This window comes from Pygocentrus nattereri, chromosome 24, assembly GCF_015220715.1.
Source record: "Pygocentrus nattereri isolate fPygNat1 chromosome 24, fPygNat1.pri, whole genome shotgun sequence".
NCBI lineage: Eukaryota > Metazoa > Chordata > Actinopteri > Characiformes > Serrasalmidae > Pygocentrus > Pygocentrus nattereri.
In genome coordinates this window covers 4,818,843-4,844,531 of record NC_051234.1, presented here as the reverse complement: position 1 = coordinate 4,844,531, position 25,689 = coordinate 4,818,843, and the positions used below count along the sequence as shown (strand labels likewise).

General features: G+C 40.7%; 1 protein-coding gene across 2 annotated transcripts; it reads right to left on the bottom strand.

Moving 5' to 3' along the window:
• Positions 1-1,672: 1,672 nt before the first annotated feature.
• Positions 1,673-17,293, bottom strand: LOC108433902 (basic salivary proline-rich protein 3-like). 2 transcript variants are annotated; one of them, XM_037533903.1, is made up of 2 exons: positions 16,600-17,293; positions 1,673-2,064 (listed from the first exon to the last, which is right to left on the bottom strand). In XM_037533903.1, the coding sequence occupies exons 1-2, from the start codon at positions 17,215-17,217 to the stop codon at positions 1,897-1,899; spliced, it is 786 nt and encodes a 261-aa protein (XP_037389800.1). In that variant the 5' UTR covers positions 17,218-17,293; the 3' UTR covers positions 1,673-1,896. The 2 variants fall into 2 exon arrangements, with proteins under 2 accessions (XP_037389800.1, XP_017564252.1); XM_017708763.1 differs by having other exon boundaries at positions 16,743-17,293.
• Between the last annotated feature and the right edge of the window lie 8,396 nt (positions 17,294-25,689).

Here is a 25,689-nt window from a genome sequence, read left to right as displayed (position 1 = left end):
AACCGGAGCGGTGGGCAGCCCTATCCGCAGCGCCCAGGGAGCAGTTGGGGGTTAGGTGTCTTGCTCAAGGGCATTTCAGTCATGTACAGTTGGCTGAGGGGAAAAGGCGACCTTCTGTTCACAGGGCTGGTTCCCTAACCTCCAGCCCATGACTGCCCCCATGCTAACCGTGTTTAAACTGCCCAAAGCCAAGGCTTATTAATGCATGGAAATGAGAGCCAAATGCATGGCCACAACTTAGTAAGGCTTCAGAATGAGGAAATTAGTCGTGGCCACAACTTAGAAAGTGAGGTGTAGGAACGAGATCCTACCTTATTAAGTCCTGGCCACACATTAGGACCTCATTCCCATGCCTTATTACATCATGGCTGGGCGGCATGGTGGTGGCGTGGTGGGTAGCGCTGTCGCCTCACAGCGAAGAGGGCCTGGGTTCAATTCCCCGGCCGGGTGATCAGGGTCCTCTCTGTGTGGAGTTTGCATGTTCTCCCCGTGTTCGCGTGGGTTTCCTCCCACAGTCCAATGACATGCAGTCAGGCCAATTGGACGTGCTACGTTGCCCCTAGGTGTGAGTGTGTGAGTGACTGTCTCTGTCTGTCTGCCCTGCAATGGACTTGCGACCTGTCCAGGGTGTATCCTGCCTTCCACCTGAAGACTGCTGGGATAGGCTCCAGCACCCCCCCGCGACCCTGACGGAGAAGCAACTTGATGGATGGATGGATTATATCATGGCCACGCATTATTTTTATTTATACAGGATGTCAACAGCTTGACTCCATAGACAGCTTTTATGCAACAAAGGTGAATTGCATCTTGCTCTCGCAATGGGTGCAGTAGAGAATAGCAGTTCTTTAGATTTTCTGGCATAAAATAGTAGAAAAAACAGGTTATTTTTCATTTTCCGAAAATACAACTTTAACAGAGTGCTTTATATTTTAGAGTGTCCGCTTCTGGAGTGCACTAACAATCCAGTTCATGTATCAGTGTACAGTGATACTACTGAAACAGCTGAAGGTGTAACTGCAGCATGCTTACAGTCATGGAATTTAAGTCCACCACTGTATTTGACAGGTTTCAGTGTTCAGTGTGGTGCATTGAGCTTGTATGAATTGTACTCATGGATTCTTAACTTGAAGCCATAACTGAGAATCTCAAAACTCTTGAATCATCTCGAAATGCTTAGATAATTCTCTGTTTCTGGCAGTAATTCTTCAGAAAAGCGATGTAATATCTTCAAATATTGATTTAATGTATCAAATACTGACATAATGTCTCAAAATAATGGCTTACTATTGAATTTCGAATGAGATAAGTACAGGAAGGTGTAGTATGTTAGCAGCGAAGCACCATTATTGTGTCTTAATGTTCTCAGCCACATTCACTTTAAAAAGCACTGTAGTGTTACTCAGATTACATTGTTTTAGTTTTTATGTAGTTTTAATTAGAGGGGAAAAAAGCACATCACATCTTACAAAAAGACTTTACTCATCATATGTTTGTGTACAAGGAGTTTATTGTTGGGCATTACATTATACACACACAAGCACACACAAGCACACACACACACACACACACACACACATGTACATATATATCGCTACTGTCGGGTAAAAACCTCATATCTCTAGAACGATGACTTTACAGGAGAAGGAAAAAACATACTTTACTTTTAATGTAAGGTCAAAGGAACCAGACATTTTTCCAAATACTTTTGGGCCGTTTCTCTTGTTCTGTTCATTAAGATAAGATCCTTTAATCCTTTAATTCACAGTATTACAGCAGCAGCAGAGTAACAGGAGTAAGGCACTCAGTAATAGAAACGGGAAACAGTATAAACCTTATCAACACTATAAATAATAAAAAATAAAGCTAAATCTCTGGACTATTTAAGCTTCAGTTTTAAAGAAAGATTATTGTGTGTGCTGGTTCAGTGCACATCAGCAAAGAGATGATAACAAAAAAGATGAGAACAGTTGCAACTCCCAGATCAATGCTGAACACGAAGTACCGCCGTTTTGAGCTTCTCTCGGCCAGAGTTCTGTGACAGGACACGTTGGCAACTCGAGTCTGAAAGAATAGAGAGAGGTGCAGAATAAAAGAGATAAGAAGGTCTGACCGCAGATCTAAGAACTTTATAACAACTAGAAAAAAACATCTTCTCCGAATCTCACATATTAAAACGCCTGAAGTTTCAAAGGAGTGTTCATTTAAGGAGGAAATTTCTGCAGGGCCCATCGTGGCCATACAGATGACATTTTTAACTAATAATAATACACTTTTGGGGGCATGTTAAAGAAGTGTGTACATGTTATTCTGGGTTATTTGTTTGACAGCAGTGGCTCTTTGGGTTTGTTCTGACAAAGACACTTATTCTGAAGGGCGGGGTTAGCCCGCTCACTGTGCATATGCCTATACAACTTCAAGAACTACTAAGATGGAGCTTGGAAGCGAGTGCATGCCTCAGCTAATGCTGGGCTAGCTATTAACCTAAATCAGTGGTTGGCAGCTTGCGACTCTTTCCCTGCCCTGCTGCGGCTCCACAGCAGAATTAGACATTTAGGTAAGACTAAAATAAACATTGAGAGACGTTTTACAAGTAAATATTCTACTATTGTGGAAAAGTTTCCTGCTGGAGATGCGAGAAAAGCAGCTATAGCTGAACTAAAGCTTAAAGCAGAGCAAAGTAAGTCTGCGTTTTCATTTATTTCATATTTTTTAGCCTATACTAGTACATTAACATGTACGGAGACATGTTTACAGCAAAATGGACATAAAACATTTGGCACCTAAGGTGGTTTGACTTTCATGGAAAGCACAAAATGGCTCTTCTTGAGATTTGGGTTGCGACCCCTGGCCTAAAGCCTTGCTTTCTGGGGTAACTATAGCCTTTAAAAAAGCACGGTATGTTTCCAGTAATGGTTAGCAGATTATATAGTGTTTTGGCTCTCTGTATGTGAAAAGTTGAGCTGTTTAGTAAACAATTAGGGCTGAAAGAGGAGGGCCGACAAACCCCTCCTGGGGAAAACTATTCACGCATCTCCACGAAGGCAACCATGCTGAGATAAACCAGACAACACAACAGCAGCTTTCTGGCAATCCAAAAATCACATACAACTGCCACCGCACAATCAGCTGATAGCCAAAACCCATCGAGGGTGCGGTTGGCCTGTTAAGCCCTATGTGCACCAAGCATGTTTTTTTTTTCGGACAGATAAAAAACAGATGTGATTTTTACGTAGTGGAACCTTCACACCAAGTCCAAAGTAATACGCAACACACATCAACACAGGATGTTCCACAGCCTCTTACTAGAGCTAGCTGAAGCTGCATGATGAGCGATACTGCAAGTATTTCTGTCTGTTGGCGGAATTTGAGGCTTTCTTTCTGCTTGTTGCTCATCTCATTAAAAAGCTGTGAATAAACTATGATTAAATATAGTCGCTGTGATGTACACACCACCATTCATAACCTTTCAGCCCACATTCGCCATAAATTGTCTTTTTTAGTCAGCGTTTGCTTGTCGTATGACTGCCAGGCTCCACACTCTATCCTCTGCAACTTTCAAGGTGTAGCAGCCATTGTAAAAGTGCGGGGGACACGGTTGTTAGTATATGGCACCCCTCAGACCCCACACTCACCTCCTGTAAGTTCACTCTTACTATTATAAAGGCTATGCAGTGAAGCTAATTTGAGCACTTTTGATTACAATATTCAAACAGAACCCACAAAGAAAGTTGACCAGCTCACAAACATACGGTCCAAAATTAGTCTTTCAAAGTTAGCTAGACATACAATCTGCACCAAGAGCACAAAACTATGGTTAGGCTCCAAAATAAGAAGCTGACCAGTGATGGGGTACCTACTAAAAAAATATTACTACTTCTCCCAAACTGTAACAGGGTCACTTTGCTTTTTACTTTCAGGGTAAAGAAAACTCACAATTCTCTTTAATTTACATGTATATTACTTTCCAAACTCCAATCTTAAATAGTCAATCGCACCTCCTTTAAAAGGCATCTCACCACTTCATAAGCTAATTCCAGTGCAAGAGAGTGAAAGTAAAACACCATTAGCTGACGACCGTGAGGGGAAAAGGCTACTTAAGTGACCGTTTAAACAGGGAGTGCAGTATTAACTGTTTAAAGTTTGCTTGAGTAGCAAATAATTGGGCTATTCTCTCCTAAATTGATTTGTCGTTGATATTTAAAATTTGACCATTAGAACAGCAAATGTCGGTTTCAGTGATAAAACTATGTGACGCTGCACTTTGGCACTTTAGTTGGCTATGCCATGTGTTCACTTTTGATTTCTCAGCTTATATGAATTGAACGTGCTCAACAGGTCGGAAAACAGCTGACAAGGAGCCACCGGAGCTCCCTTTGCTCACGCTAAATGTTTGTCAGCTTACCACAACCAACAACATAGTATCTGAAGGAGGGACACATAAAGCCTCAGCTTTAGTTTACCTAACACTGCAGCATGAGAAGCCAAAGCCAAGGCAACTGGCAGACTAACTTGGGCCCAGCTACTGTGGACTAGCTACACTCTTTGCACTACAAAGTCGCCAGTCTGTCAGTCAGTGGGCAAATTTCCTCTTTTAGGCCAATAGTTAAACCTTTTATACATGACTGTCACCTGTGTGGTCCAAGGGTGGATGAACAGTGGCCTACAGTCAACAGGGGGCCACCTTATTAAGCTAGAAGCTGCGGAATTATTAGCCTTAGTATTGTTCATAATACTCTTTTAAGATGTATTAAAGAAAGCTTATGTCTAGCATTGAAAGCTTAATGGTTATATTGTACAATTCTAAGAGCTAAGAGTCACCACATAAGGCTGTGTGCTGACTAATGGTGGAATACACAAGGATGTCAGATAACAGGTAATACCTCGAAGCTGATAGTAGTAGACACTGGGATTAGCACACCACACATGTGGTTCATCTGGTCAGATAAGCAGAGCCATTGTCTGGAACACAGGAAATAAACACAGGAAATACCTTAAGCTGACCTTGCAGACGCGCTCACGTCTCGAGCGCATCCTTACACTTTTATGATGTGGATTGGTGAGATGGCCTAACGCACACATTGGAGGCTGGGGTAAGGAAGGAGCGGTCATGCGACTATAAAAAGGGAGTCAGATGAGAAGGGGTCAGAGCTTACTTGGGAGATACATGATGCATGTTCTCTGTTTGTAACCTCTCCAGAATTCTGTAATAAAACCGTTTGTTTCACTTCAGTCTGATCTACTCGTCTCATTTATTTTGCATCAACGAACAACATATGTTTCCTATTTGAGTACACATTTGACAACACTTGCTGGTTTAACAGTTTAAAGTGTAGCAGTGTTAGCTTGCATGTAGCAGTATTTACATTTTCACTTTTTGCTGGGACGTTATCCAGAGGGTCCAGCGACATACAAGGGGGGGAAATGTACATACGACAAAACATATCAAGTTTGGGACATGTTTGTTTACATTTCTAGCATTTGGCAGACACTCTTATCCAGAGCGACACACAATTTGATCATTTTAAACAGGTAGACAAAGGTGATGTTATATGCATATATGCTATACTAACATTTGTATCCAGAGCGACTTACAATTTGATTGTTTACACTGGTAGGTGAAGGTAGTGTTAGGAGTCTTGCCCAAGGACTCTTATTTGGCATAGTGTAGGGTGCTTACCCAGGTGGGGACTGAAGCCCAGTTTACAGCATAGGTAGAGATGTTAGCCACTACACTACACCTTAGGGTGCAACAGCAGCAGTTACCAAAACCACTGATATGAGCATGGTGCTGATTACCAAATGATAAAATAAAAGAGGTCTAGACGCCTGGGATTTTAAAGGAATTTAACACGTAAACCGGCACTTAAAGCAAGGTGTCTTTGAATGCATCTCTAAGTGCTCAAGGCCTTCCTAGCAATCAAATCCATGCGTTCAGAACTAGAAAGCAAGAAGAACCACCAAACTCTTATTCACAAGTGGCTTCAGTTCCTGTGCATCAGCTCCACTAAATCAAACTGCATTCTCTTGCAGTTAGGTGGCTTCCCCAAAAGTTCAGTTTGCTTGCCAAAATGAATGCTGTTCCCATAAGTTCACTGAACTTGACAAAATAGCAAACAAACTGTCACAGTTTAATTACTTTCAGGGAAGAACAAAACAACACTGTAATTTAAACCTTGTTTCAGTGATCAAGATGATAAATAAAGCAGCAAAAAATGAACACTGTATACATAATTTCCATTTGGCTTGTCTTATCAGGCCCTGAAGTTTATACTTTAAACTAAAACAGGTGTAAAATACAAAAGATTAGAGAGCAGCATGAAGGACAAACAATGGATTTCGGCCTTATGTTGTCTTAGCCAAAAGGAGCACATTACATAACTTCACTTGTACTTGTGTGTTGCTGGGGGACAAAACAGCTACTAAAGTTGTTATATGTGGTGAAACATCTCACGACTATTTACGTTAACTGGAAACAGATCAGTAATATGATCTGGTAAAAAAAAAAAAAAAAGCAACACAGAAAAGCTTTCAGAAGTTAAAATGGGGAGGGGTTCACGCTCTGAAAGACTGCAAAGGCAAATAATCCAACAACCTATGAAGAAGATTTCTCAACACAAAATACAAAGAACTTGGGGATGTCATCATCTACAGTACATAATATCGTAGAAAGATTTAGACAATCCAGAGAAATCTCTGTATTCAAGGTACAGGCCAAAAACTAATATTTGCTGGTCGTGATCTTTGGGCTCTCAGGCAGCACTGCATTAAAAACAGACATGATTTTGTAGAGGAAATCACTGCATGGGCTCAGAAACGCTTGTGAAAACCATTGTCTGTAAACACAGTTCATCACTGCATCCACAAATGCAAGTTAAATCTACCATGCAAAGAAGAAACCATAAAAAAAATGGATTCAGAAACACTGCCACCTTCTCTGGGCCCAAGCTCATTTTAGATGGACTGAGAAAAAGTTTACAAGTGTCCTGTGGTCCAACAAAACAAAATGGATGGTGCATCTTCTGGGTTATCCATGCACAGTTCAAAAGCCAGCATCTCTGATGGTAAGGGGGTGATATGTGAAGGCAGCATTAAAACTGAACGATATATATACAGGTTTTGGAGCAACATTTGCAGCCATCCAGACAACGTCTTTTTCAGAGAAGGCCTTGCTTATTTTAGACACGACAAACCACATTCTGCATGTATTACAACAGCATGGGTCCTTAGTTAAAGAGTCTGGGGGCTAAACTGTCCTTCCTGCAGTCCAGAAAACATTTGGTACATTATGAAGCGCAAAAAACAACAAAAAAGAGACTCCAAACTGTTGAGCAGCTGAAATCCTATATGAAACAAGAATAAACTACAGAAATTGGTCTTATCAATTGACAAATGCTACAATACAGAGTATTGTTAAAAGAAGAGGTAATGCGACAGAGTAGTAAACATACCCCTGTCCCAACCTTTTTGAAATGTGTTGCTGGCATCAAATTTAAAATGAGCATACATTTTTCAAAAAACTGAAATGAAATTATTCTGCTATGTTGTCTTAATACTATTTTCAATATAATATAAGATTTAAATAATTTACACATAATTGCATTCTGTTTGTATTTACATTTTGCACAGTGTCGCAACTTCTTTGGAAATGGGGTTGTAGTTAGCTGCAGACATAAAACTGTAGGTTGGATATTTTGACAGCCTACATCATTTTATCTTAGGGAGTAAGTTGTAATATCATACTTATAAACTGAATCTGTACAGTAAACTTGAAGTAAAGCTGAATTAACACTAAAAACACAATATAACATGTTATAAGCTATTGGAATGCACATGCTTCAACCAAAAACGTCCTGTGAAAAATTCTTGGGTTTTTGTTCCCTGTGCTGTTTGTGTCTAATCACCATTTATTGCACAACTAATCATGAGGGGGAAGCCGAGTGGGATGAGAAATGGGAGTTTGTGCCACAGCAGCTGATGAGCAGTGGTGGCATTGTTTAAAGTTGGCAATGAATGAGACTCACGTAACTCAAATTCAGACTCTTTTCCTCTTTCTTTTACGCAAGCCTCCGTCAAAACATCCCTCAAGTCAATTATGATCAAGAAAAGATTAGACTCTGAGCATTTTGACTCTGAGTCATTGGCCAAGAGTCAGCTTCCACTCCCAGACATGTTGGAGATAAAGAATCTATTCCTTTAGAATCGACTCCCCATCACTAAATGGTTAGTGCCAGTAAATGCAACGCATCTGATCCTTTTTACCTTCGTCTTGCTCTATTAATGAACAGCTGAGGGGTGTTAAGCACAAATTTTCTTCATGAAGAAAGTAAATTGTAAATTGTTACTGATTAGTATATTAATTTTCCTGTGGCGTTCCTGATTTGGTCGTGTGCACGCAGGTATTTACAGGTTCACTCGCATTAAATGAGAGATGTGAGTGACATATCTCAAACCAGATGGTTCACATTTGTGTAAAGATCATTTCTAAGCAAAAATCATAATTGAGCAATGAGACAAATGTAGCCAAAGTGGCTCAGATCAGGGTTAAGCGCCTGCACCACTTTGAAAACATCAGATCTGCGTCATACTAGGGCAAGACTTAGATTTGTGCCACCTGAACCTGGAAATGCAAACATGGTTGCAGTAAAAACACAAATATCTTTAATGAGGTTCAACTATGTTTTTAGAATCGGCCAAAAAAGGTTCGACTGTACTAATGTAAGCACAGCAGCAGTCTAACAGTCTAATGGTATTAATTTTCTTTCTGCTGAATTATTTCAAACTGTGGTCCCACAATAAAAAACTAAACAAATCAAAAACAGCGGTTGGTGTTCAGACCTTAGATTTTTCATCTGCCTTCACACGCATATGAACTTGAGTGGCATCCCATTCTTAATCCATAGGGTTTAATACGATGTCAGCCCACCCTTTGCAGCTATAACAGCTTCAGCTCTTCTAGGAAGGCTTTCCACAAGGGTTAGGAGTGTTTATGGGAATTTTTGACCGTTCATCCAGAAGCACGTTTGTGAGGTCAGACACTGATGTTGGACGAGAAGGCCTGGCTCACAGTCTCCGCTCTAATTCATCCCAAAGGTGTTCTATGGGGTTGAGGTCAGGACTCTGTGCAGGCCAGTCAAGTTCTTCCACACCAAACTTGCTCATCCGTGTCTTTATGGACCTGCTCACGTTGGAACAGGAAGGGGCCGTCCCCAAACTGTTCCCACAACATTGAGAGCATGAAATTGTCCAAAATCTCTTGGGGCTGAAGCATTAAAAGTTCCTTTCGCTGGAACTAAGGTGCCGAGCTCAATTCCTGAAAAACAACCCCACACCATAAGGTAAAGTGGTTTGAGCTCTGATTCTGAACCAGGTAGGATGCTATCATTGGGGGAGTGCCCCTCTTGTCACTGGGGTGGGACCCTCAAGGGTACATCTCAGTATATTTAGTCAGGGAACATAACTGAACCATAATCCACTGAAATAATGTTTTCTAAGCTGTACTGACTCCACACACCCCGCCTTGCCTCCAGACGTTTTATTGTACTGTTCTGTTTTAAAACATTCAGTTATGAAAAGGTACAAATATGTATTTTCACCTGGGAGAAACTTATTTAAGGTATACAACTGGACCTTAAAACCACTGCTGTACATTTGAGTGAACATTTACATTGTTTGTACCTCAATGAACAAAAAGTAGTACCTTTATTTCTAACAGTGTAGAATCATCCATATACTGAATGTTAGTGTATGGCTACCTGAGGCTGAGCTGGTGTCACCAGCCTGTGTTTAAAGACTTTCCTGTTCCGTTATAATTAGCCACAGCTGTGGCTGATTTGGTGAGGCTCCCCAGCAGAAAGGGGAGACAGAGAGGTGAGAGAACAACTAGAGAGTATGTTTGGTTAGCTGCTCTGAAGCATTTACTGGCTTTTTTTGTGCTATGGGCCTTCCCACTCAAAGCAGGGGTTCAGGAATGTGCACTCGGAGGCAGCACAGCAGAAAAGCTGGGTTCTCTTCCGTAAGGCACTTCAAGCTGATGTTTAGTTTCAACCAGCCTAGAGATTTCTGAACTGCTTGTCTACATTATTGCCCACACAGTGTCATTTGATACTGGAAGCACCCAAAGGATTGTGTAGCTCTCTCACTGGAGTTACATATTTTAAACCAAGCACAGTCAATATCAGGATTATTCTTTATTATTATTGAGGCTGAAAAACTAAAAAGGCCATGGCAAACATAAACCTAACAAATGGACAGACAATAACGCCACATCGAATTGCAAACTTCCTCATTTATATTCAGATTAACTTAGTTACTTCTCCAAGGCCTCATATCATAGGAAAACAGGTTTCCTCACTTTTTAGAATAAAAGAGGACACACTGTTAACCTCTTCAACTCCTTGGGACCACCGGTGGTTCTAAACCGCACTTGGTCATATTCTTCATAACGTTCATATTCCATAAGCTCCGTTCAGAAGCTGGGCGTCGTGTGAGGCTGTAGCTCTTCTCTCCAGTCTAATAGACGGTGACGTCATTTTAAACCCTTATAATAAAAGAAGCTGAACTTTGTTTTTCTACTGAAAGTCGACCCGTTTTCCCCCAAATCTGGGCTCTAAACTATAAACAGACGGCGTCTCTTCAGTGATCTGCTCTGGAAACATGACTTTTATACAATAACACAAAGAGCGTCTGAGATTTTTTGCTTAAAGCAGTAAATTGTAAGCCTATAGCAATATGTGGGATTGTAAAACACATTTTCTGTTAATTTGAGGGGAACTTTTACAAAAATAAAAATAAAAAATAAAATAAAAAATGATTTCATGCAGTTACTGAATAATTTGCAGGTCTGAAATATATTCACGCATATTTAATATATATGTACATATTTTTAAAATGATAGTTACATATATTTCAGCTATATCTACATATATGTGTGTGTATAATATATTATATATTTTATTCTCTTTATACAGCACTTAAATGAGCACTATATTAAGTATTGATTGTATTGTATTGTAGTGTATTTTTGTGTAGTGTAGTTTATTGTATTGTATTGTAGTATATTGTATTGTTGTGTATTGTATTGTAGTGTAGTGTATTGTATTGTATTGTAGTGTAGTGTAGTGTAGTGTAGTTTATTGTATTGTATTGTAGTATATTGTATTGTCGTGTATAGTATTGTATTGTAGTGTAGTGTAGTTTATTGTATTGTATTGTAGTATATTGTATTGTTGTGTATTGTATTGTAGTGTAGTGTATTGTATTGTATTGTAGTGTAGTGTAGTTTATTGTATTGTATTGTAGTATATTGTATTGTAGTGTATTGTATTGAAGTGTACTGTATTGTATTGTATTGTAGTGTAGTGTAGTTTATTGTATTGTAGTGTATTGACTGTATTGTATTGTAGTGTAGTGTATTGTATTGTATTGTAGTGTAGTGTAGTGTATTGTATTGTATTGTAGTGTATTGACTGCATTGTATTGTAGTGTAGTGTATTGTATTGTATTTCACTGCTCTGTGTTATCAACAGTGACTTTGTGTTTCTAGCAGTATCTGAGCTCAGGACCGGCTTTCTCTCTAACCTATTGGTAACTAGCAAAGATACTTTCTCTAGATAGACAAAGCATTTCACTCTGGGTAAAAGTGTCTGCTAAATGCTGTAAATGTAAATGTTAATCCACGTTTGTGCATATATTTCAATATGGTGACATATTAGGTTTCTATATATAGATATATATTATTAATACTTTAATAATACTTTATAATTAATAATACTTTAGAATATGTGTTAGTTGTCCAGTTTCTTTGACCTACACAACGGAATATGCAACAAAATCTCCCTAATTTTAATCTGTTCCTCTAGATTTCAGAAAAGGGGAATTACAGTGCAACATTCAAACAGTGGACAGTCATATGACCAACTTAGTTTCTCTAGAACACTCAGTCATTATAACCGGTGACAAATGTTCCCAAAGGCTAGACCACAAAAGGTCATTACAGGTTTGTAAGTACTTATTTTCAGCCTTTGGTTGAGAAATGCTGGGCATGCATGATGAAATGCAAGGCAACTCAAAATCCACATGTTCCTGTCAACATGCAGATTCTCCACAGTTTATATCAGCCTAAGTATGTGAAAGGAACATTTCAGCACTAGAGTTTAGCAGTTTTACCATGTGGCTCCTACAAGTGATCGTCCACACAGTACTGTGCAAAGGCACCCAAGAAAAATGTGTAGAACTAGTTCTGTTGGTGAGTAATTTTGCCTGTAAAAACAGAATAAATACAAATACAGTAAAATGTAAGACGGTCCCATGTTAGGGAAATACAACTTTTCCTGAATTACCATATAAACAATTTTAAAGTTTCAAAGACTGCCGTTCCCTCCCCAGGCCATTCGCTCCATATACATGTACTTAACAGCCCACACGGAATTGATTTTAAACCAATGCATTTTCATACGTCTGACTATTTAGGCTACTGCAGTTTAGCTCCACCCAGTTCATGTTGATTGATATGTTAATTCAGAACGACATAGAGAAGTTGGCAGCATGGTGGCTTGGTGGGTCACACTGTCGCCACACAGCAAACAGGGCCTGGGTTTGATTCCCCGGCCGGGTGACCAGCGTCCTCTCTGTGGAGTTAGAATGTTCTCCCCGTGTCTGTGTGGGTTTCCTCCGGGTTCTCCGGTTTCCTCCCACAGTCCAAAGACATGCAGTCAGGCCAATTGGACGTGCTAAATTGCCCCTTGGTGTGAGTGAATGTGTGGGTGTCTGTCTGCCCTGCAATGGACTGGTGACCTGTCCAGGGTGTATCCTGCCTTCTGCCCAGTGACCGCTGAGATATGCTCCAGCACCCCCCGCGACCCAGAAGGAGAAGTGGTTAAGAAGTTGGGAAATAGTTATGTCAAAAAATAAATGTCTGTTCCATGACCTCATGGAAAGGAAAAAAACAATATACACTACAAAGTAAAATTTTCTTAAATCTAGCTGATATACACTCACCGGCCACTTTGTTCACTTGCTTGTTAACACAAATAGCTCATCAGCCAATCACACGGCCACAACTCAATGCATTTAGGCATGTAGAGGTGGTCAAGACAACTTGCTGAAGTGCAGACCGAGCACCAGAACGGGGAAGAAAGAGGATTTAAGTGACTTTGAACGTGGCGTGGTTGTTGGTGCCAGACGGGCTGGTCTGAGTATTTCAGAAACTGCTGATCTACTGGGATTTTCACACGCAACCATCTCTAGGGTTTACAGAGAACGGTCCAAAATAGAGGAAATATCCAGTGAGTGGTCAGTTGTGTGGATGAAAATGCCTTGTTGATGTTAGGGGTCAGAGGAGAATGGGCAGACTGGTTCCAGGTGATAGAAAGGCAACAGTAACTCAAATAACCAACCAAAATCTCTGAGGAACGTTTCCAACACCTTGTTGAAAGTCTGCCACGAAGAATTAAGGCAGTTCTGAAGGCAAAAGGGGGTCCAACCTTTTACTAGCAAGGTAATAAAGTGGCCAGTGAGTGTATATCTAATAACTCTCATTTTAAGATTTAATTTGTAAGCTTATAAGTTTATTTAGCTTATTTCTAGAAACCACGGTGTGTTTCTCCCGCATTCTCTGTTCTAGGTCATTAGGCATAGTTATGCTGGAACAGAGAAGGGCTTTCTCAAAAGTTGTATAAAATGTCTTAGTATACTGAAGCATTACGATTTCCCTTCACTGGAACTAAGGGCCCTAGGCCAACCCCTAAAAACACCCCTATAGCATTATACCTCCTCCACCAAACTTTACATTTGGCGCAGTGCAGTCAGGCAGGTAACATTTTCCTGGCATTCGCCAAATCCAGACTCGTCCATCAGACTACAGATAGAGAAGTGTGATTCGTTACTCCTCAGAATACATTTCCACTACTCCAGAGACCAGCAGTGGCGTGCTTTACACCACTCCATCCAATGCTTGGCATTGTGCTGGATGCTGGACGACTGACATGTTGCAGTGGTGACATCCTATTACAGCCTCACACTCAAACTCAGTGAGCTCTTTAGAACAACCCATTCTTTCACAAATATTTGTAAAGGCAGACTGCATAGCTACGTGCTTGATTTCATTCACCGGGACTGAATAAAACACCTGAATTCAGTGATTAAGCGGTGCGTCCCAAAGCTTTTGACTATAAACTGTATCTCACCTCCATGCAAAGATTAAAAAAATGTTTTAATCCAAAGAATCATCTCTAAACTATTATTATTATATACAATGTCTCAGACATCAAGCTTTTATCAAAGCTGTAATCACTTTGTGGGATAATGTTCTATGAGGGAGCTTTTAGAAACATTAATCCAGACATTAGACATCTGGTTCCTATCACTAGCACTGTGAACAATTTTGACTCTCTGTAACAGAGCATTTCACACCAAACCACTCTGAATGACTTTGTTTACATCTTAAACATTTTGCTATGCAGACATTTTGCAAAAGCAGAGTTTCCCCTTTAACTTAATGTATTGGATGGTAAATGTAAATACTGGGCTGCCCCAAGGCGTCCAATGGAAACAGTTAAGCTAATACTCTGACAGACATGATATCATTAGGCATTGTTTATTTGTTTTGATCAAATACTACATACTGCCCAGATAAATGGTTTTACAGCTAAACATGGTTCAACAATGGTTCCCAGCTACACAGTCTGAGTAGGGTGGGCGACATGACTATATTTTATCATTATTGTGATCAATTATGTCACAATGCACTTTTCTGGGCATATTGTGGCTATAACTATGCATGTTGTTACAATATGAGCATAGTGAGGCCTGTTTAATTGGATTTAGTGTAGCACAGTTTGAAAGTGTTGTATACAATTGTATGTCATTGTATGTCATATGTAGTAATATTATTATTATTGCCATTATTATTATTATTGTTGTTGTTGTTGTTGTTGTTGTTGTGTGTTATATGTGCCACTGCAGGTTCTTTTAAGTCTGTCCCAACTTTTAAAATTAAAAAAAAAATTAATATTGTACTGATTATTGTATTAGGGCTGTAAGGATTCTGAAACTGAAACCGAAACTGCGATAAACGATAAACGAGTGTCCCGTTGCGGTTCTGTCTTTTATAACCTTTGGATGTTTTGTGTCATGGTTTTGTCCTTGGTTTCAAATCCCTTCAACCCCAAACTGCTACCACCATCGCTGGTGCAGCCTGTTGAGCTCTCATTATATTACTAATGTAACCAAATTCATTTTGCATTTCACAATTAACAGTGTAATACATGTAAGTCACAAACTTCTATTAAAAGTTATTGTTCTGTTTAAAGTTAGAGCAGGCTGGATACCATGTTCTTTAGTGTCCTGAATTGTTGGCAATTGAACAAATCACTCAAGAATCTGGATGGATTTGGATCATTACATGGTTAATCATGACCTATGATTATTTGTGCCATATCGCCCACCGAGTCTGAGAATATGAGACATTTGCTGAGCGCTGTAGGTAAAGAGGCTATGATGATGTTCTACAAACCACAAAGAGGCTAAACCGAATTTTTCCATCCTTCACACTTCCTGAGAGCAGACTAAAATGTGTAGGCCCTTAAAATAATAATGTGTGTGTTTATATGCGGAGCAAGGTTATAAAAGAAAAAAAGCTCAAAATGCTAACATGTGGCTCTTTTACTGCCCTCTTGAGGTTCTACAGCAGAATTTGGTTTTTAGGCAGACATAAAATTATCCTCCTTTGTAGTAAAATAAAGCTCTGCTTGTCTTTCTAACTCAGGTTTCACAAACAAACAAAAACGCTTTTAAATGCTGTTCACCATAGGAACGCAGACAACAGTCTAAACTAGCTAGTAGATAACGAAAACGCAAAGAATAACACCAAGAATTTGGAGAATTTGCATTTATAATCACTCCAGCTGGTTTTCTGATACGTTTAATCTGCAACGAGAAACTGTCAGACACTAAAAAGTCTTCTCATTCGCCAACTTCTTGTTTGAACTTTCCCGTTCCCGCACCTTAAATGGTGCAGCAGTGCAGCCTCAGGTACCATTTAAGCAGGCATGGGAAAATCCAAACAAGAAGCTGGCAAATGAGAAGCTGAATTCAGTCTCATAAAAAGTCAAACGTTAACAGCCATTTTACAAGAAACTATTAAACTTTTGCGGCAAGGTTTCCTGCTGGAGATGCGAGAAAAGCAGCTATAGCAGAGCTACAACTGAAAGCAGGGCAAGGTAAGTCTGCATTATCACATACTAAAACATATTTACAGCCAAGATGGTAAAAATAGTGTAGCCAACTTCCAGAAATAGACCAGAACTGGACTGAGGAGCTCCAACTACTGTGGACGTGTGACAAATATAGCAGGCCTTACACCTGCAGTACACTTCAGCAGCAGGCTTTAAGACTGTATCTCAAGTTTTCTCTCTTATTCACTATTTATATGCTATACTGGGATAAACAAGGTGGCTGGACAGTGATAAAAAAAAACAGATGAAAGTTATTGTCTTAAATGTGACACAATCATGATAGTCAATATCTTTAAATTTGGGTTAATGACCCCTGCGTTATCCCAAAATGCAGTTCCACACAGCCCAGATAATTCCTACTTACTCTGATTGGAAAGAAGAGAGCAGCAGCACCCTGAGGTAAACAGCAGCACGGCGTGTTGAGCAAGGGCTGAGTTGTGGTAACAGTGGTCACATAGACTGTAGGCTGCACAGTGGGCTGACCAGCACACAGACCAGGAGACTTACCCTCATGAGGCTGGCCAAACATAGCTCCATAAGGCTGGCCCTGAGGGTAGCCAGACTGGATGGGGTAGCCTCCTGGAATGGGACTATTACCAGCGTTGTCGACAGGAAAAGGTGGAGGCAGATCCATGGCTGATTTCTCTCCTGGATTAGTGTGCTGACCAGCATATAAAACAGGAGACTGACCCTCATGAGGCTGGAAATATGGAGCTCTGAAAGGCTGGACCTGAGGGTAGCCTCTTGGATTGAAAGTATTGCCAGCAGTGTCACCAGGGTAAGGTGGAGGCTGATCCATAGCTGATTTTTCTCCTGGATTGGTGGGCTGATGAGCAGACAAACCAGGACACTGAACCTCATGAGGCTGGCCGTACAGAGCTCCATAACTCTGGCTCTGACAGTCGCCAGACTGGTTAGGGTGGCCTCCTGGAATGAGACCGTTACCAGCGTTGTTGCCTTCGGATGGTGGAGGATGATCCATGGCTGATTTCTCTCCTGGAGAGCAAGCAGGTGGGGCTCTTGGGCCTATTTTAATTGTTTTCCTCTCCTTCTCAAACAATGCTCCTCACTGATGCTCCACTTGCCAAAGAGTTTCAGCTTTGCTGACTCACATTTGTTATTTACCCTCTTCATAGGCGTGTCTGCCAGATGCTGAGCCAAATTGGACACTCTCTTACTGTCCATTGTTAGACATGCCATTTCCCATTGCCCCCCTAAAGAGGCAGCTTGTGCCTGAGGGGAGAACAAGTCTGCGAGCCTGCAGTGATTCCAGTCCTTAAAGGGGAATTCCACCCAGTATTCAGAACTTCTGTCTAGCCCTGCTAAAATAACCCATAGAAACCATTTAGTGTTTCTGTTGGTAGTGTGTTTTAGCTTTTTTAATCCATCCATCCATTTTCTAAGCCGCTTCTCCCTCAGGGTTGCCTGAGCCTATCCCAGCAGTCATCGGGCTGAAGGCAGGATACACACTGGACAGGTCGCCAGTCCATCGCAGGGCAGACAGACAGACACAGACGGTCACTCACACCTAGGGGCAATGTATTGGGCCCATGTGTGAGGCAAGGCTGGAGCCAAATACAGCCATAAATACAACTCAGCAGTTGTATGGGAACCACTGTGTTTTCTTGTATAATGTAAAACGCCACAATGCACTCATGGTGGAGAGATACATGCAGGGTGTTATGAGGCAAAATAGGCCCCAGTGAAACTCATGTTTTTACCATCATCATTGGTACGTTCCTGTACTTATGTAGGTTCACTGGTGGCTTTGGATAGTAAATAATATAATCATTATAATGAAAAAAATGATTATATTTGCAGAAGTAAACATTGCAGCTCCTGCTTCCCGTCACCACTTTACAGAGAACTGTAAAGAAATTCAACTCAGTAAGTTTCTCTGCTATGAAGAAAGCCCTCTGAATGACTTTACCACCTCATAGAGTGCATTTACATGCACTTAATACTCCGATAACTGCAGAAAATCAGATTTAGTCAGTAATCTGATCAATGCGTTTACATGTACTTGAGTAATCAGATAATGTGAAACTCCAGGTCCACATGAATCAGTCAGTAATCAGATTTCTGCTTTGCAACCAGGCAATAAACTCACAGAAGAAGTGAACTCAAAGTTTTTAAACACTGTGTCCACTCACTGTCCACTCTATTAGATGCACCTGTGTTGTTGGTCCACCGTATTAAAGTAAACCCAGAGACGATAGATAATCTGTACAGTAAGAGCTAATCATCTTCTAGTCCTTCACTGGTTGTCACAGGACGCTGGTCACAGGACGCTGTTGGCTTGGTTGGTGGACTATTCTCAGTCCAGCAGTGACACGGAGGTGTTTAAAAGCTCCAGCAGCACTACTGTGTCTGATCCACTCACACCAGCACAACACACTAACACATCACCATCACATCAATGTTACTGCAGTGCTGAGAATGATCCATGGGGTCCATGGGGGTCCTGACCACTGAAGAACAGGGTAAAAAGGGGGTATGCGGAGAAACAGATGGACTACAGTCTGTAGTTGTAGAACTACATAGTGGACAATGAGCGTAAAAGCAAGGTGGTCATAATGTTATGCCTGATTGGTGTACATCATCTAGAAGTTCATTGCTCCAAAAGTGGTTTGCTGCCATCTCATGGCAACATTGCTTACTTCCCGTCTGTTCTTACGCATGTGCAGACTGAGAAATCCGAAAGAAATCAGAGTAAGAGTTCACATGCACTGAGAAAACTGATTACTGAGCTAAAATCCAGCTCTCTTTGTCAGATTTCTAGATTGGAGCATGCTGTATACATGACCAATCAGATAACTGCAGAAATCTGATTATAATGGGATTATTGAGTGTCCTTAAACGGCACTCATTGAGTGCAGAGGACTGCATTGATATGCAGAGGCTTTGACAAGTCGGTGGAATTCCCCTTTAAAAGGACTCCATGTAACAGGCGCCACACTTCTCAGCGTGGAGGCCTGGACGCACTCAGCTCTGAAGTTTTGTTCTTTCACTGCAAACTGCAAACTGTTCTGAGATGTTGTAATAGGGTTTGGGGTCCCCAAGCTGCAGAGCCGTTACACAATCCCAGCTGCATGAATGGGAGGCTTCTGGGAAACTGAGCAGATCTCCTAAAGTAACTTCTGGAAAGAGAACCAGGGGCACAGAGAGAAGGTTCGCAATAGGGTTGCCAAGTTAGGGCCCAGTGTTTTCAGTGGGGAGGCAAACTACACAAAAAAAACTAAATTGATGTAGAAATCTATTTAGGTGCTTTAGGTGTCCAAAAACTGTGTTCAATATATAGTGCACCATTTTGGTGTTCAACCATTTTGTAGTGGTGTCCAAAAACATAGTGCAGAAGATCCAGTGCACTCAAACCATCCCATAATGCACCACAATACGTAATGTTCTACTGATGTACCCTGTCGGATAGGCAATACCCATAATGCACAGCATTGTTTGTAAGCAATGAGCAAAGCTGTTAAAGCATGTAGCGTCTGAAATCGTTTACTACCATCACAAATTCTGTTCCCTACAATAGGGTTCACTCTTAACAAAGATGGTTCTTCAAGAAAAATGGCTCTATAAAAGAACCATAACCACTCAAAGAACCCTTTGCATGATAAAGGGTTCATCAAACTGATGGAGAATGTGCTGCAGTTGGTTGTATATAGAACCCTTTTGAAAACAACAGAAGACCCCCTTTTCAAAAAGGGTTCAGAAGAATCCTTTGACGGTGGAAAGGGTGTTCATGGTTCTTTATAGAACCATTTTACTGAGCAACCCCTGAAGAACCTTTTTTTTGTCTTTTCAGATTCAGATTTTTGATATACACACCTTTAAAATGATGCTATTTCAAGGGTTCTTTAGTAAAATAGGTCTATATAGAACCAAGAATGAGAACCATGCAAGAGTAAATGGTTTTTTGCATTGTGAAGGAGTTCTTCAGAATGAAGGAGCATAGATGGTTCTACATAGAACTTTTTTGTAAAGGATTCTACATAGTCCTAAAAAAGGTTCTGCTATTGTTACAGGTCCGACATCGTGACAATAGCAGAACCTCTTTGCTGCTATACATTTCAGAGTGTAGGATTGTAATGTTAGCTGCTTCATTCCCAGCATTCACTGGTCTCGTTTAAATTTTGGCCTATCAGAGCAAAGATAAGCCATTTAACCATTTAGGCAGCGTAAGCTGACTGTTTCACTTTGCATAACTGGAGTGACCAGCAGGGTGACCATACATCACACTAGGGTACATCTGGCCACACCTTGGCTACACCCCTTATATCGCTCCTTATAAAATGGATAGTTCAGGTCCTAAAATTTGATTGGCTGAGCGGCAGTCAAAGCCGCTCCACGATATACATGAATATATCGCGTCTTGGAATTTTCCCATTCCACCTAAATGCTGCACACACAATGCTGTGCCGTCACTGTCTTGGGAGGGCACAACAAAGCGTGAGTATGGTAGGCCAACGACCCAATCCCATTTCTTCTTTTTACCCCTACCCCTTGTTTTACTCCTTGAGTGTCACCCTAACCCCTTTGAACTGAGTTACAAGGGGTAGTGGTTGAAATCTTGCCCTATGAAATGGGACCCTCAAATTAAGAAAAACAACAAAATGTTACTATGGTACTATGCGCTGCTCTGTAGGCGACCCTGTCCGTCTGCAGTGACAGCAGAGAATGGAAAAGTTCAGCTCCTCACTGCTGGGCTTTATGTACATATAGGGCATCATATGCCTTCAAAGAGGGGGCAATTATTTATTATCACCCACCCCTAATTCTTTGGTGATATGAAGCTGAAGTCAGACATTCACCAGCTTCTTTTTAGATTTTTCACGGTCCACCTTAAAACGTGCAGCAGTTACATTCTGACGCTTCGGGCATCAACGCTGCTAGACTATTTAAGGTGGAACGGGAAGTCAGCTAGCCATCTACCAAAACATTAGTATGCTATTAGCAATTTTTATGCTTGTTATGAAGAAAACGACCAAAATACATTGAAATAACATTAAACTAAGATAATACAATAGTTATTGTAATTTTTTAACAGAGAAAATTCACATTTGTGGGTTTCTTTGGTCGCTCGTGCAGCCATCCTGCCGGTTTTTCATTTTTTTCTTATATCACTCTGTTTGGAGTGTTGTCTCTGAAAAACCTCTGTTTGGAGGGCCATGTGACCCTAACGCTTCACCCTACACCTCTATCTCAAAAACTGGGACACCCTACCCTAGACGTGAACGTGCAAAACAGAGGGCTAAGGGCTAAGTGGTTGGGGCGAGGGGTGAAATGGGACTGGGCCTAAGACTCGCACGTGGCCGGACCGTCTGTGCAGACAGAAAGTTGCAGATTACACACAAACAGAGGCAGCATGACTTCCTTCTCTGCTTGGGACGATATTTCAAACTAGATCTTTACATGCAGAATGATGAGCCAGTCATCCCGAACCAGTGGGCTGAGAAGCTGATAAGATTCACCTGTGTCTTGTTTCTGCCAGACAACTTAGTCACATCCTCTCTCAGGAGAAGGCAGAGCCCAGAGAGAGAAGGAGATCACTGGAAACTCAAGGCTAAGCAAGCTGTGTTGTTTTCAGAACCTCACTCCTCCCAGCCTCCGGAAGATCATTACTGTGTGTTCAAAACCCATTAGAGGAGATTTGATCTAATTAGGCCTTGCATGCAGGAGAGTAATGTGGGTGGTCCGAGCGTGGGCCAGCACTGGCATACAGTTAACTGGGTGCTGACCTTATCAAGCCAGGAGAATGATGTGTGCTTTCTATCTGAGTCAGTCTCAGCTGGTAAATCAGATAAGAGTTAAAAAAAAGGATGTTTACTTTAGGGTGTAGTTTCCTTCACAGCGTCCTGCACCGCCCTCTCCATCATGACGTTTGTCTCAAAAAGTATGTTTTAGGCCAAAACTATCATGGAAATGCTTTTCTAAGGAGCTTATCCAAGCTGCGTCCAAATGGACCAACAGTGGGTGCAATTTTAAAAGGGAAACTCCACCGATTTTTTACAAAATACACATAATTAAATGGTTGCGATGAAAACAAAGGCATTCCGAGCTGGTTGGTGTGAAATGCTCTGTTCTAGAGAAACTAGTCGAGTTAGAATTGTTCACAGTGGTGGTGATAGGAACCAGACATTTAATGCCTCTAAGTAATATGCTACTAGAGCACGTGGTGAGATTTATGAGAGTTTTATGATAAAGTTTTGGCTGAAAATGTATTTTCATTCAGTTATTTTAATCTATTCTTAGATAAGGGTACATGCAGGGTGTGGTGAGACAAAAATAGTCCCACTTTTACAAATTTATTGCTATTTTACTATCATCAGCATTAGATATCAAAACTAGAAGACAGGTGTAGGTTCACTGCTGGTTTTGGATAGTAAATTAAATGTATAGACATCCCGACCCCTGGTTCCTATCACCACCACTGTGAAGAAATCTGAGTCTGCATGCTTCTCTATGACAAACTACGTCCCATCAAACCGCTCTCAATCCAGATATTATATCACAGCCACTCAATTATTCAGAAATTTTGGAAAATTGGTGGAATTCCCCTTTAAAGTAGCTTAATTTACTAATTAGAAGGATATATTTCTGTATGTTTGTGGACATATAGTGTACTATTGAACAAAAACATAACATTTAACATAACCCATCATCAAGAAAGCGCTCAGCAGGCTCAGACCCCTCCCCCAAAACTAAATGACTTTAAAGGGCGCCCATAATAGAAAAGCAAGCTGTAATAGGCCTGTGTAAACACGGCTGGACCATTATTAAAATAATTTGGGACATATGTTTCACTCATAAAGTACATATTTAGGAACCAAACATGAACAGCCCACAGCAGTTTAGCCCCACCCACTCCTATGGGTGGTGTTTCTCCGCCTGATCTGTTTTCAGAGTGAGCAGCAAGGCATGGCAGCCAATCAGAACAGAGGTCAGTCTTAAAGGCACAATAACAAAGACAGGGGGAACAAAAATAAATAAATAAATAAATAAATAAATAATAATATAGGATATGGGCTCTTTAATGTTTATCGTACAGTAACTAATTGATTATGTCTAAATAGGAATAGGGCTGATGCCAGACAGCCTCCTATGATTTTGCCTTGTATCTACATTTCTGGGCCAATTCTGGCTTGGATGTTGAAGATGAACAATGTAGTTGGTCCAAAATTTGGTCCACATTCATTATTTCTATTCACTTCACAGTGTGTGGGCCTGATCGGGGCCAAGCACCCAGCTGTATACTGGACCAAAACAAACCACCCAGGATGTGGCCTGTAAGTGGACCAGGCAAATTTTGCTAACTGGAAATGTGAGATTTTGGCAGATTATGTCAAAATAATGGCTTAATTTTTAGATTTTGACTGATTATGTCGAAATAAAGTCGTGGGCTGAAGGTTAGGGTACCAGCCCTGACATTTTCATGTGATTTTGAATGATCATGTCAACACAATGGCTCATTTTCTATAGATTTTGACAGATTATTTTAACAATGTCTTCTCAATATTTTAAAATAATGGCTTACTTTATTTAGATTTTGACTGATTATGTTGAAATAAGGGCTTATTTTCTCAAACATTTGAATGGTTGTTAAATTGGGTTAAATTGTCAATATAAAAAGTCACTGCTGAATATTTTTGTTATAAAATATTTTGTTAATTAAAGTATAGGGTCCTACAGCAAAATAACTTTTAGTCCCAGATATGTGTCAGACTGAACAGTCCCTGTCAGTTCACAATGGGTTTTCAACAGAATCATCCATAGACTCATCCCTACATTTATAAAAATGAAAGCATGTTTTGTTTCAGGCCATCCTTTGAATTTCCCAGTGGTTAAAATGCCTCATGGCATTAGAGTATTAATGCTCCTGTTGTCCATGCACAATGGTGTATGGTGCTGCAAAATACCGGATATGTTCGGTCATGTCTGTAATGAGATGATAAACCACTCTAAATGACTCAACTCAATGAGCTAGGAAATATTTTCTTGGCTGACAGTTTTATGCACACTTGCTCTGCCAACTAGCTCGTATCTCTGGCCACACAGGCCTTAGTAAAGTATGCTCAAACTTGACCAGGTCTCAGGTCTCAAATAGTGATCTTTTTTTAGCATAACGCTGCATAATGGGTCCAGACTTGTATGACTGAAGAGGAGAACACACTGCTTGGATACCTGCATTATAAATTATACAAAACACATCTAAAGTACTGTTTCAGTATTCAGTGTTCAGAGAAACAAATGGGCTGTTTTTATCCAGTCTTATCAGTTTAGGACATTCCATTAAGGCCTACACGTTGAGCTGGCTTCCTTCTTTTATCTTGTAGCTCTGTATTCTTGCCCTGGAAAAGAGTGCTAAGCACATATGATAGGACCCTGAAATTATGAATATGCATTGTTGGAACAGTAAAAGAAGCAGGTGCTTTTTGTTAGTATTACAACCATGAAGTAAATGCTATAAACCAAAATTGTTAAAAACATATTTAGAGAGGAATTCCACCAATTTTTCTAAATTTTGGCTTAATTAAATGGTCAAGATGTAAACAAAGTCATTGAGTTATTTGATATGAAATGCTCGGTTCTAGAGAAACCTGGTCAGTGAGGGTCAGTATCAGTAAGGGTCACAGTGGTGGTGATAGGAGCCAGAATTCTAAAGAATTTAAAGGGCCTCTCATGATAAACACATTGATTTCCCGATATTGGTGGGACACTGTAGTTGAGCGTGTTTCAGTAAAATATTTGGGAAACCAAAATGGTCGCCTCCAAGTAAGCCTTTGTTGTGACCTGAGCACTGCAGCAGCATGTCCACAGACGGAATTTAGACTGTGAATACTGTCCAAAGTCACATCATGGATTTTGAGGTTGGGGTTGACCTGTGGGGTCAAACTTCCTACTGGGACCTTGGAAATTCCGACTTCCCAGTTCAAATGGAACGTGTTATTACATTTTGTGTATGCTGGAATCTTAGCCTCTTAACCCCTTTCCTCTTCCTCTGGTGGGAGAGAAAAAGGTAAAGGTTCGGTTTAAAAATTGATGATATCCTGTTCAGAATGCTAGGTCTTGGTTAGTTTAGTTTATAGGGACCCTTTTAATGCTTGTGCTTCTGTAAAGACTCTTATTTTGAAGGGCAGGGCTGGGTTCTGTGTGTATATTATTGTAGCAAGCTTCAAGGAGCCTTGTAGTAAACGGTGTCCCAAATCAGGGGCTGTTTCTTTCGTAGCACGTGCTCTATGAAGGTGTGTCCTTCGAAGGCTGCATAGACCCACAAAGGCTGAACCGAAATGAGGCTGTCTGCGCTCTCCTCACCGCTGTGTCATGGATCGCCACTCCTGTCAAGTTCTTTTAAAGATGGAGCCAAATTTTTTTCATTTAATAGAGCTGCAGATGCTCTCTGTTCACTCCTTGCACATTAAAATGAAACATTAGCGTAAGTTTTGCTTCA